This window comes from Sinocyclocheilus anshuiensis, unplaced genomic scaffold (assembly GCF_001515605.1).
Source record: "Sinocyclocheilus anshuiensis isolate Anshui unplaced genomic scaffold, SAMN03320099.WGS_v1.1 scaffold263, whole genome shotgun sequence".
Taxonomy (NCBI): Eukaryota; Metazoa; Chordata; class Actinopteri; order Cypriniformes; family Cyprinidae; genus Sinocyclocheilus; species Sinocyclocheilus anshuiensis.
Window position 1 is genome coordinate 683,411 of NW_015549593.1, and position 14,187 is coordinate 697,597.

At 38.4% G+C, this 14,187-nt stretch overlaps 1 protein-coding gene across 3 annotated transcripts in view; it reads left to right on the forward strand.

Annotated features, from left to right (window-relative positions):
• Positions 1-14,187, forward strand: part of LOC107658234 (mannosyl-oligosaccharide 1,2-alpha-mannosidase IB-like) — a 105,996-nt gene that overhangs the window by 41,881 nt on the left and 49,928 nt on the right. For all 3 annotated transcript variants that reach the window (XM_016446698.1, XM_016446701.1, XM_016446700.1), the window contains one exon: positions 10,579-10,675. In XM_016446698.1, coding sequence (XP_016302184.1) covers positions 10,579-10,675 — 97 coding nt within the window. The remainder of the gene's footprint in view (positions 1-10,578; positions 10,676-14,187) is intronic.

Below are 14,187 nucleotides of genomic sequence, written 5' to 3' on the forward strand. Positions count from 1 at the left end.
TGTTTTTTGAACCTTAAACCGCATAAACACATTTCATTACACCAAATACACAAAATAATGTTCATTTTAGCAACGTCATATGACCCCTTTAAAACATGAAGAAATTGTGTGATTATTTCTTAAGTTATAATAATTTTTATTATCATTATTACTTTGAGAAGTACATTAGTAATGTGTACAGTAGTGATGTGTTTGTCACAATTTCTTCAGTTGTTTTTGTCTTTCTCCACTTAATTTCTGGCAATTTTGTTGACTTGATTTCACAGATACTATTTGATCTGAACTGAGCTGGACGATGACATCACTGAATCAATGATGAGCTTACTTTAACTGAAAAATTGAGTGTTTACTATTGTCCTCTTGCATTATCGACACTATTTTCCTGTTTAATACTGTAAAGCTGCTTTGACACAATCTGTATTGTATAAAGCACTATATAAATAAAGGAGACTTGACTTGAGTTAAACCAAACTTTTATTTTGACGGGTTGTTGTAAAAAGTGTCTGTGTATATGATATAATAAATGAAACTGTAAAATGTTCATGAAGTGACTCTCAGAACAGCTCTAGAAATGAAGTTAATGTGGAGTGTCCTAAATATATTAAGACATGCTTGCTTGAGTATGTGTGGTAGATGAAACAGTGCCATTCATTCACAGAGACACACAGAACATGCAGAATTCATATTTAAATAGTATTTTTGTGGTTTAATATTAACCGACCCTAGTGTGCAGCCATACTTTGAATTTATTCATCCCAAATTTGTCAAATTTTTTTGTGATTGATTCTGTTATTCCATCCGTTTTTTCCACAACGCGGAAATCATAGAACCCTACCTTAAGGATTGATCTACATGAACTGGGATCATCGAGGAAGTATGTTTGTTTTTGATTGGTTTGGCTGTTCTCCTCAGGGCGAATGGGATCTGGAGTTTTTTTTATAAACTTAACTTGAACTCTCATTAGCTGCATGAGCTCCACTTTGTAATACGTCAGATCTCGTCTACTAGCTGCCAGGCCAATTATCTAGCGAGTGTTGTGTTTGTGGCATGTTGCTGTGAGAGTCTAGAGCTCTGTGCTGCTCTGTTAATGTTAGTTTTGTTGGCAGTGTGAGCATTTACCCTGCAGGGTGCTGAGACCCGAAGAGCATCAGAGGGCAGGTTCATGGCTGTGCATATGCACAGAAGATGAGATGGGGAGAAGGTGAGACTAACGCAGCAGTCAAGGTCACTGAGGTAATAATTGTGCCTGTATTTAAAAGTGTAAGTGAAATCAACACCGCACAATAGGATACATGACACAGTAAAGTACAATATGACACGAATGATATAAAATGTGAATTGCGTTGTCATAATTCGTATCATATTGTTGTGTTGTCATATTGTACTATTCATTTATACTTTTACTTTAAGAGAATATGATAAAATATAATGCAATATAATGAAATGACAGAATATGATGAAACACGGCACAATATAGTATGACCACACCAGGAGTGTCCAGTCCTGCTCCTTGAGGACCACCTTCCTGCAGAGTTTAGCCTCAACCTGTTCCAACACACCTGCCTGGAAGTTTCTATGGCTTTTCGATCGGAAGGCTGCATCCTAACAATGCTGTGTCCTTCTAGGCTTCAGTCCTCCTCGGCATTAAATGCTAAATTGAGACTGTCTAGTAAGTCTGCATGGCTGCATCATAAAGGTTTCTGCTCCATGGCATGAAAATGCTATTAAAAATAAATGTTTACAAACACATATGACTGACAGCATCTGTGGTCTTCCAGTGGTTTACATCATGGACAGTTTAGCATTATGTGATTAATATACAATGAAACAATAGAAAGCCATAATGCCTTCATCTCTAGAAATCATTTTTTTGTCTTGCATTACACAATGAAAGTGGATGACCTCAGTGCTGAATTATTTTCCATCACTTCATTTTTGTGAATTGGAATATGTGCATAGGATTGTGGGTGATTGAAAGACACAAAGGAAAGAAACACTTGATGCGTCCTTCAAAATACGCCAAATGGAGGATGTTAAAAGAAGGCCGCCTTCCAAGGATCCTTCAAGTTGAGATGGCCTTTGATGGCAGCTGATGTATGCATCCTTATTAGGATATAGCCTTCAATTGTGTTCAATCAACCACTGCATTCAAACAGCAGGACCGGACAGTCTTCAACTATGCCATTTTGGTTTTAGGGCATTCAGAGTGCAATAGGAGCTGATCCTCATAATGTCTTGTTTAACACAACATCAAAGGTCGCATTACATGAGAAATCACCTGAACATCAGTGCGTTATTCATAACACCTGAGACTTTGATCCAGCTCTTCTTAAAGTCTACAAAACCCGATGCAGTGGAGTGAAGTCAAGAGGGAGCTGAAACGGGGACCTTGAACAGCAAATGAAGGGCCAATATATCTGAATTAGTTAAATGATGGGTTATATTTGACACGTGACAAGGTAGTGCAGTAATGTCTGGGTGTGATGTTTAAAGGCTGTTTCCAAAACAGAAGAACTGTCCTGAGTCTTTCAGTGTCAGAATGCTCTTAAAGTCAATTTATCACTTCGCCTGGCCTCTATTGCATCGTCACGTTTACTGCGCTGAGACTCTGTCTGATAGGATTCTGTCTGTCTGAGTGGGCTGGTTATAGTGCCTTCGACCTGCAGCTCTTTAGAGAAATGGGAGGAGTCTAAATCAATCACTGGGCCATCACCAGGGGCAACTGGTAATTGCAGCTCTGCTGCCTGATACTTTCAGAGTGGCAGTTCTTATTTGACCTTGCTGCTGACTTTTCACAGTTGCTTGTCTCTGTTGGTTTGCTGTAGAGCAATGAGTGATGTATGAATGAATTGCATGTGCCTGGCGGGGGTTAATGCTAATTAATGCAGCTCCCCCTTGAGGAACCTGTGGAGGGCCTTTCCACATTGTGTGTGTGTTTGCTACAGGTTCTAAATGCTGTATTTTGTAAGCACCGCAGTAATTAGCTGATCACTGAAGCTTCAACGTCCTCAGCAATGATGAAATTTTACATAAGGAAAAAAAGCACACACACATGCATAGTACTGACTTATGCATTTTTTTGTCCTTGAATCCCCCATCCTTAAAACCTGAGGTCCTCTTCTAAACCTCTCTCCATACCTCTTACGGTGTGTGAGCACACTCACGTTTTTTGCGTCCAAAAAAAATTGGAAAGTTAAAAGTCTATGTATCAAATCAAAGGAAGTGATTATCAGCTGGTTCCAGTCAGTGCCTGATCCTTTGGAATAAATGCCTGTTCACACCAAGGACGATAACTATAAAGATAAAGATATAGTTCTAAAAATCGTTCTACACATTAAAGAATGGCAGAGTCCACACCACAGCTATAACGATAAAGGCACAGAGAAACGATATCATTGGAATCACTTTCAGAATGATTTTTTCCAGCTGATGAACGATAAAAACATTGACAGCCAATCAGAATCAATCCTGCCATAACGAGCTGGAGAATTTAAAGCGGCAGACGAGCGTGCGCTTAGAATAAACAGACGATATCATCCGCTGGTGTGGACACTAATATAGTTATCTTTATAGTAGAGGTGCACCAATTGACCGGCCAGTGATCGGAATCGGCCGATTTTTCGCATTAATGGCCCGGATCGGTGACCGGCCGGTCAGTCTCATGTCTTGCCGATTCCGAGCTGATCCTTTTATTGCCAGCGGCGCCGGCAATGACGTCACAGCCACGCGCACACTCACAGTCGCATGTAAACATGTCGTTTCGTGTGAGAATGTTTCTAATTTTAATTGAATTCAGTGTAAACGTGACTGATAATGTATTTATGTCGTGCCAGATGAGGCTTGCACAGCCTGAGTGAGTGAGTGTGTGAGAGAGATGACACACACAAAGTAACTCACAGAAATTTATAGATGCATAATGCGGTAGAAAAAAAAAAGATATTTACAAAATATGATTTAGGTAAACAACATTATATGGCCATGATGTTTCTCCGAATATCAATATCAACACGATTGCAATGTGACACTGATTTTATACAATAGTATTTCAAATAAACAAGCAGTTAAAATTAAGTAACTTAGATTTTAGACAAAAATATTGACTGTTTTTGCTCAATTTCGCTGACGAAAATAGTTCCGATCAAAGCCACAGCAGCCCAGCAACACACGCGGTGTTTCGTTACTGAATGAATCCATGTTTTTGAACGAATCTAGTGAGTCAATGATTCAGTGGCCCATTAATAAGGACAGTCACTTGCCTTGTTTATGAAAGAAGCAGCCGTTTGAATGAATCGGTTGAATGAATGAATAAATGACTCGCTCATTAAAACAGACATTTCCCGCCACCTACTGGTGGTTTAGTCATATTTAAAAGTATCATTGCATTTTTTCAACATTTATTTGTAAGTTAAAAAAATTATGTAAAACATTAATCTTTAAAAATTTTGCAGTGTAAATGCATTTATGGCACCTCAGCATCATCAAACTGTCTGTGTAAATGCATCTAATGCCACTTCAGATGCAGCTTCTGTTTCCTCAGCAGTGGAAAGATAGAGTTTGTTAATACTAATTTCATTTGAATGGTAACAACTCAATCTGAATGAACTCAAACTGAATTAATTGAAACGAAGTAAGAATGTGATGTGAAAGATGACACATTTAATAAGGTTAGGGGGAAAAAATGACCATTTATAAACACAGTGGGAAATGACATCTGTTTTGTTACATACAGCAACTCATTTTAAGTTAACTATTTCTTCCTCTTTCCAGTCACAGAGCACTTTATTTTGAGAGTTGTTTAAGTGAGAGAAAATCTGTAACTTAGTCCAGATTGGCGGAATTGTAATGTTTAATAATTTATTTTATTATGTAAATATTTTTTGCATTGAAATTTGCATAGATTTTTGTTTGTATATGCTGTCAATTATAGTTCTTAGAAAGAAAATCGGAATCAGCAAAAATCGGTATCGGCAGGTCACACTTCCAAAAACATCGAAAATCGGAATCGGCCAAGAAACTTGCAGTTGGTGCATCTCTACTTTATAGTTATCGTTCTTGGTGTGAACGGGCCTTAAGGCTGATATCAGGTCTTCACTACACTATTATCGGTGCCAAAAGAATTCATAATATAGAAATATTTTATTAGTAAAATTCATTTTAACTTAATTTTCTCTTTTTTAGCCAATGAATCACACTCAAAATATGAGTGTAGGGAGGTGGAGAGAGAGAGTTTGTAAGCATTACTTGTACAAAAGTGTACAAATAGATCTTCCTGTTAATCGGCACTTTCTGCAGACTGGTCTGTATAACACACCATCTATTTTACAAATCCAAAGCACTCTCATATTGGTGAGCAAACTTTTTTCTAGTGTAGGTAGAGTATCATCCACGCACTGCGTTGTTGTTGTTTTTCTTTTATGACTCATGGCAACCAGCAGTATGGTGCCACCTACTACGTTGGTGGTGCTGGATCATTCACAATAGTATCATATGTGTAGTATTAAAGTTTTTCTTTCTTTTTTTTTAATTCCATGGTTATCAATATCGGTATATTGTGACATCCCTAGTTTGGAGCAGGGTTTTTTGCATCCATATTTGACCTCAAAGCATATAAGTTTGCTCACCTCTCTTGTGAACTCTGACGTCCCCCTAAGGAGTGCTCCGGCCCTAGGTTGGGAACCACTGGTCAGATTTCATTCTAACAATGGTATATGAATTTCTTTCTTCTGTGGAACACAAGATATATTGAAGAGCGCTGGGGTCCAAACAACACTGAACACCATTGACTTTTATTAATTTTAATGTTTCACAGAAAAAGTCAAACAGGAGGGTGAGCAAGTGATAACAGAATTGTCCTTTTTTAACTAATCTGTTACTATCTGTTTCAGGCAGATTAGTTTACTCGTCTTTCAGGCAGGCATTTTTGTAGTTTGGCACTTTCTGCACCTAAACCTCTAGTGTGAGTAGTGGTCTAAGAGTGCGCTCTTCCATGCTGCAACGACTGATTCTCCCACTCTTCTCTTTCTACCGAATGTTTGTCTGCCTTGTCTCGTTTCCTTTCTCTTCCTTTTGTTCCCCTTGTTTTCTCATTTTTCTTTCTTTTTTTGGATGCCTATTGTAGTCTTTCTTTTGTCTCTCTCTCTCTCTCTCTCTCTCTCTCTCTCTCTCTCCACCCTTTGCTCCAGTGTTGGCTTTGTCTTTGCTCTAGGAATCCTTCCAGACAGTGTGATGTGCTCTAAAAGGCTCTCCCTCTCACGCGTCGATCCCAGCACGCAGTGGAAAAACCAACAGCATGCCCCTTGTAACATGCCCAAGTGCTTTTGCAGCTCCTTGGCAATCATGCACTTCAAAAATAAAAGGCCAATGATAATGAGAAGAAAAATCATATTAGAGCACCTGAAAGCAGCAAACGGTTTCAAGAAAGGTGAAGGTGCCCTCAGGAAAGAGGGTGATGCGTTGTAACCACTTGCAGGTTTTGAGATACATACATTCTAATTTGTCTTACACTCTGACTTTCATTGACTCTGAAGACAGGGCCTGACAGGCATAACCAATTCACCCACAGCACTGATCACTGTTCAAACAAGTGTGCTGGCAGCCGTATGGTAATTGAAATGAACAATGGGCCTGCCCCATCACTCAAGCGATTGAGCAGAAAGCGCCGACAAGGCTCATCTGTCGCTCTCTTTGTTCTCTCTACATTGCACTGTTCGATTGATGGGAGCGTGGAGATGATCGTATCTGTCTGCTCTGGAATTGATATGAACACGACTGCCGATCCATAGGGACCGATCCAGTGAATCAATTAGACGTTTTGTGCGGATGCACCAAATACTGAATTTACAGAGTAAATTACAGATTAAGAAAAACTTAATATCAGGAAATTGCATTGCACAATGCCCATAAATGAGGAAGACATGAAAAAGAAAGTATAGTTTGAATGGTGTTGTACAAATGAGCTTGGTGTTGAGAACCACTTGCCTTTAGTCCAAATTTTCTGTTTTGAATCCAAACCACGTCACTTAAATATTTCATGCAGATCTGTTTTAATTTTGGGCTTTTTCATTAATTTTGGGGGTTTCGCATAGTTTTTTACTAAGCACTGGGAATCTGCATGAGTGTGTATGCTTAGTCATTGCATGGTTTTTGGAAGGGCTGCTGAAACGGGTGCTCATTTAGGACTTTAATTAAGACTAAATGCACTTTCAGACTCAGCGATACGGCACAGCCTTCATTTACAGGAACCTCATTTTTCAGGAACCTGATGATCTAGAGTCTTTCAGCACTGCATGTAAGACACTGAATGAACACGCGGTCCATGGAGGAATACTGCGGAATAATGAATGAAGGGTCATGATGCCTTTCTAATTTACATATATCTCAAGCGCTGTCTTTTCATTTTGTGTATTTGTGTTATTTCCTTTGAGGAGAAAAGAAAGATAATAATTGATCAAAATAATTGTATATTGTAAAAAATATATATGTTTCTTGAACCAAGTGCTGCTTGGTTGTTTGTTTTCATTTCTGAAAAAGCACAATGACCTTTTTGAATCTTAATTTACCCAAATTATAGAGTTGTATTTTCTGCATAAAATTATTTGAAAAGGGCACTTTAAAAGTAATAGTTCACTCAAAAACTCTTATTTACTCGTTCAAAACCCTGATGCTGTTTTTTTTCTTCTGTGTAACTTGAAAAGGAGGCTTTTTTTTTTTTTTAAAGAATATTGACAGCTGATTTCCATACATAATGGTGGTCCATATATCATGTGTTGAACTCAGGAACTGGATCAGTACATGAATCATTCTGTTGGTCCAGTTCTTTTCTATGAACTGATTGATCTGATTCACAAATCAGACTGATTTTGTTTGGAGTTTAGCACACTAATTCACAGCTTGCTGGAGGGAAAGTTTATTGCTGAATAATGGTTTAAACTCAATAGAGCATATTAGTCACATAGACTGCTTTTATGATGCTTTATAGTGTTTTTTTTTCTTTCTCTAGCTTCTCATACATGATTGCTTTGAATTGTTGTATGGAAAAGAGCTGTGTGCCAATTCTTCAAAAATGTCCTTTTTTGTTTCACAGAAAAATAACAGCATACAAGTTTTGAATGACATTAGTATAATAATGACAGAATTTTAATTTTCACAGAATTAGCCCCCAAAAAATCGAGAAACATACCCCTCAGGCAACTTGTGACTGTCTAAACTTGTTCATCTCTCATGCGTTTGCGTCTCTATAGACACATCTTTGTGGGGTAGTTAAAAGCCTGGGCTTAATGTAACCGCCAGTTTAAGTTCTCTTAGTGTCGGATAGGCTCTGCTCTCAACACTTCACAAGGCCTCTACTTAGTCAAAACAACTGTTAATTGACAAGCAGAACGACCCTGAACAGCCCTTGAATAAAACATGAGAGAGGTTGGAAGTTACGCATGATCAAGTGGGAATTTAAAGGAAAGGGAAAGAGAAATCTGTAGACTCATAGCTCTCCATCTGCTCACAGTTCATATTTTAGGCTTCTTGCTGATCACAGGCTTTAATTTGTCTACCCAAAGCGGGTTTATCTATCAGTCTAATCAGCCGCCAACCTTCAGTCCGTTGGAATCCTAGAGGAAAGACTGCATTGTGGTAATTCATAATCTTTTGTGCGCACAGTGTGTCATGCAAAGATTGAAAGCCGAGAACAAAATGAAATTATTGACTTCTTTTCATTGCCTTGGCTCCCTCCTGGGTTTCTGCGGAGGAAAATCATGGCTTGTGCTTGGGATGGTAGCCTACAACAACACTTGACACTTGACAGTCAGACAAACTCCAGAGGCATCTACGGCATCTGTGTTCATAAGCTCCATTCCAAACCCTAGTGAGCTGTCTACCTAGTCAGCTTTTTAAGGCATAAGGCATGCTCCCCTATGCTGAGGCCATTTTAAACAATAGGCAACAATAATATATCTAGTTTTGGTGAAATTTTACCCAGCATATGTATTTTTATTATTGGATTGAGTGTTTATCATAACAGTATGCTACAGTCAGACTCTTTTGGAATGAATTGTCACATTACTTTCCTATGTGTTTCACTCTGTCTGTCGGACACATGGAGGTGCTGCCCATGTAAAGCATTCCTAATTGGTAATGAGGTTCCATTACAGTTAAGATGCCTTAGTGGCTGTTCACACAGGATTAGTTCATGTCTCTTCACAGTTTGGCCATCTCTCTGTATTTTCAGTGTCATGATTGCATCAAGTAAGATGCAATGTCATTTGAAAAATAATTCAGTTTCTGAACCATATTGCATTGTACCAATCAGGGAAATTTGTGTTTTGAGTGTATACCCTTAAGTGTTCTAGATCTAGCGACGACACATTCTTAAAGGCACATTTGAAAAGTCAATTCCTTCAAATGGAGAATGGAAAATGCTTCTGTGTAGTAAAAAATGCTGTGTTTCGTAATTTAACACAACCTTTTTATACACTGCATAAATTGTACAGTGTGTTGGGATATGCTCCATTTGATTGCATACATGAACACAGATGCTTGACACTGTGCTATTTCTCTCCAGAAGTTATGACAGAAAAAATGTCTTGTATTCATTTAAACTAGATTTGCTTGTATCTCTTAATTCAACTCACACAAGTGCTCATCAAAGCAGACGTCTATATTTGTTGGGGTCTTTAGTTGTTTATTCCGTCTTACCTTGAAAAAGTCACGTGCTGAGCAAATACATATGTGCAAAATAGAAAAAAAAAATTCTGTGTGCATACAGTACATTTGTACTATACTATGCTGATGAAATTTGTCACACACACTATGCATACACTAGCGTGCGCATAAAAAAAAGTATGCTTTAGAAAGCACTAGCTTTTAGAGCAGAACTATCATTTCATCCTTGTGCTTTTCACGCACCTTATCAGCCTTGTCACAAGTGTTCTGCTTTTGGAGGAAGTATTCCACCAAAGTCTGAAGACATGTCTAAATGTGGCATGGCTCGGAGCTGAATCTCACCCAACCGTTTAATGGAAGTGAGTGAGCGATAGAGCTCAGAGAGAGGACGCCTAGAGCCACAGCTGAGACAAAGACACGCTTAGAGATGCAGACTCACACTGTGTACATTCATCTTTCCCCAGTGGGGGAAAAAAAGAAAAACACACATGTACAGAGTGAAGATACATCGACAGGGTGCTGCTGGCCAGTGACCTGAAAGGGGAATGACAGTGCAGCAGACGTGGTCGCGGTCACAGCGGGGGCTTCTGGGTAACAGGACATCTCTTCTGCGACGCTTCATCTTTCACATCAAAGGCCTTTGTGCATCCACGTGTTATTCTACCCTGTTAAAACGCATCGTACATTATCAGACCAAACAGCTTTTTTGGCTTTCATGTTGCTACATTTTGCATCGAACAATAGAGTTGTTTCCGGATGGGGTTTTTAAAAGGTTTTTCATTGAAGATGTCATGAAGGCAGGCAGCTGTAGATGAACCAATCAGTAGGATGTGGCTGGGTCAGTGTTCAAATAATGCAGGTATTCACCATACTTTTTGATATTTATGGCCAAGGCGCTAACTTCCTGTCATGTCTGTGTTCTAGATGATGAAACATGCGTGGGACAGCTACAGGCAATACGGCTGGGGCCACAACGAGCTCAAACCCATCGCCAAGAAAGGACATTCCACCAATATCTTCGGTAAGTAAGGAGCGCACATGCATGTTGGAGTCTCATTTACATGCAAATGACTGCTCTTGCGGGATGATTCGGTTCAGGGTGGTAAGGACAGACACACACAACCCCCTCTACATCCATTTTTGTGTGCTATCTACAACTTGCACCCTCGAACGATGAGACGTGCAAGCGCAGTTCACCGTCCCTAATCATTATTCTGTTTGTGTGTATTTGTATATCGCTGGTTCTCAGCTGCAGAGGTAAAGAAGTTTCGACTACTGAGACTGAATTTGATCTGTGTGTGTACATGTGAGCGTGCCTGAACAAAAATCACAATTGATCCTGTTTCCGTCTTACTTTGCTGCTGTGTGTGCAGGGAAAAAGAATAGTAATAAAATAAATAGTTTTGACTCTGAATCCTGATAGGATGAGCTGCATTGAAAGCCGTTGTGAAATGCAGATAAACACACCTGTGACTGCACATTCTTGAAGGAGTAGTTCACCCAAAAATAAAAATTTGATGAAAATTTACTCCTATACAGTCATCCGAGATACAGATGAGTTTGTTGCTTCATTGGAATAGATTTGGAAAAATGTAGCATTACATCACTTGTGCACCAATGGATTCCCTGCAGTGAATGGGTGCAGTCAGAATAAGAGTCCAAACAACTGATAAAAACGTCACAGTAATTCACACGACTCCAGTCCATCAATAAATGTCTTGTCAAGCGAAAAGCTGCTTGTTTGTAATAAATTCACGATTAGGACGTTTTTAACTTCACAAATCCTCTATCCATAATATTGCTTCCCTTTCATGGGAACTTCGAACTGCGTCCTCTAGGGGTCGCTGAAAAAGTGGTCTCATCTGCATCAGGAGAGAAATATGCACAGATCAAGCACTGTTTATAAGTAAAAACGGCCCAAAACAGTTCAATAAATGCCCACTTTTTAAATGTGCCAATCAATTCTTGCACCACAAGTCCCGTCCTTCATTGTTTCCATCTGAATATTCTCAAACTCTTTTCACTCAAATCTTACCACATTACTGAAATTAAATGTGTTGTGAATGCCGTTTCATTTTGTCTTTAAATATTTAGCTTTGCAAATTGACCTCGAGCAGTTTTCCTCATAAATTTGCCAAAATGTAGGTTGAGGTTTTATTTGTTCTTTCTTTGAGATAGCAGTAAGACACATATAATGCAGTTCTGTGGTTTAAACAAAATAAGAGGGAGCTTTTGAAGAAGAACAAAGATGCGAGAAGGAGAGAGAGTGTGGAAGAACAAGGGAGATGTGAGAGACTCCGCACAGAGACTCATGCTGCAGTGCGGTGTGTCGAAGTGTCTTTCACACTTCACTTTCATATTTAATAAGCCTTTCTCTGTTTATACCTAACACGTGGAATGAACTCCTCAGCCATACATGTATCGATCACTCTGTTTGAATGTACTTTGGTGTGTTTTGGATAGAGGCTGGTGGAACACACTGCTGGATGACTTTGCTCTTCTTTTCCAGAGGTTTCCCTCTCAGAAACCCTGAACACAGTGTGCTTTGCTCCACCTGAAGTTCTGTCTTCAAGTGAAGAGAAACACCACTTCTCTATTCAAAAACACTGTTTATGTGAGCTGTGTGACACTCACGCCATTGGTTGAGCCAGTGTTGCGGTGTCTGGCTGGTTGGGATGCTAAAGCAAACACAGTACTTATTCAACTATGATAGGAGGAAGTATTTTAACATCCAAAAATGATGCACTTGTCTTTTAAATTTACAAGATCTTTTGGTCACTTTCTCCTATTTAAATGTAGTTATGTTGGTGGGCTTGTTTCACGCACCCAGATTAAACTCAAATCATGAGAAAAACTTTTAGTATAAATTAAGTCAACAGAAAGTGACATGATGAAACTCAGCAGCATCAGCTCACTCATTAATAATGCCTCTATAAATAGTTCAGGCTGCTTTTCTGGTTCAGGCTAGCAAAAAAAAACAAAAAACTATATATATATGTCAGTACATTTAATGTGTACACAATGTAATGTAATTACTATAATATTATATAATATTTAAATATGAATAGCTATAAATAATTTAGGCCGCTTTTCTTGTTCAGGCTAGCCAAAGAGAAAAGACAGCTTTTCAGTCTTCTGTGAGTGACGTTCCCATTATTATGCATAATCCGCAAGGCTTTTGTGAGGATTATGATAGTTTTCTGTAATAAAAGGTTATAGCTTTTTAAGTATCTGTCAGTTAATTTATTGCTACTTGTCTGACCTGTGACTGGTGGACTGACCTGTTTTTGGTGGACCAGACTAAATTCACTATTACTGTCTGTCTTTTTTCCTTTGCAGGACAGAGAGATAATTAATATTTCTCAGAAAACCTTGCAAACATTTAAACATTATTTAGCATAATACTGCAGACAAAGCTATGAGAAAATAAATACTATATACATAAATATGCAATGAACAATAGATGAAGTAAGCATAAATGGCAACATCCTTAACATTTGTGAAGTGAAACTGGACTAGTTCACACAAAAATGAAATTTTTTTTTTCTCATCTACTTACTTTTATGTTGTTCTTAATCCAAACTTTCTTCTGTTGAATGAAAATAAGAAATTTTGAAGAACTCTTTCTGTCCATAAAGTAAAAAGTCAACATTGGACCCCATTGTATGAACATCATCGAATGGATTGTTGGAAAATTCAACAGTAAACTCTTTCAAAAATTTAATGATAACAGTAAATGATATAAAACAGTAAATGATAACAGTTTTAATTTTTGGGTGATCTATCCCTTTAAAGAGAGTCTAGTCAGCTAGTTTTGTTTTGTAGTTAAGTGTAATATTTGTGACATTCCAACAGGCCCGAAGTAATGTTGAATTGACTGTTTCAAAACACATTGCCTTTCGTGCTCAAACCTTGTTTAAGAATACTGATCAGCTGTGATTCCACATAGGGCTTTGACCTCTTGACTGTACATCTGACATGTTGGTCGAAAGGACTCTGAACATTCCAGTGGTTTACTGTTGTGGTGGGACAGGGACTTGCCCATATCAATCCTCAAATCGACATCCATTGATTTTCTTTCTTTGTGTGTGTGTAAAAACATTTGACCCATAAAAGCCTGAGACTGTGCTGGTGGAAGGCACTGTCTGGACAGATTGCTGATGGTAAGCACTTTGATCTGTAAACAAACACCCTGTTTACGGGGAATATTGTCAGACTGGACCCCAGGGTCAGATCGTGTAACCCAACTGCCAGCGTTACACATGTGATAACACGATACTAAAATAACCATGTTAACGTGGTCACACTGCTGTGCGAGTGTCTGTTGCTCTGTATGTATGTATATCTGCATTTTCTACAATTTTCTATTTTTCAATTTTCTAAAAAGCTAAGTTTCATTTTTGTATTTGTTTAAAAAAAATTATATTTCACATTTTGAAGGCTATGAAAAATAGTTAATGTAACTACTTATATTATACAGTCATGGTCAGAATTATTGGCACCCTTGGTAAATATGATCAAAGAAGGCTGTGA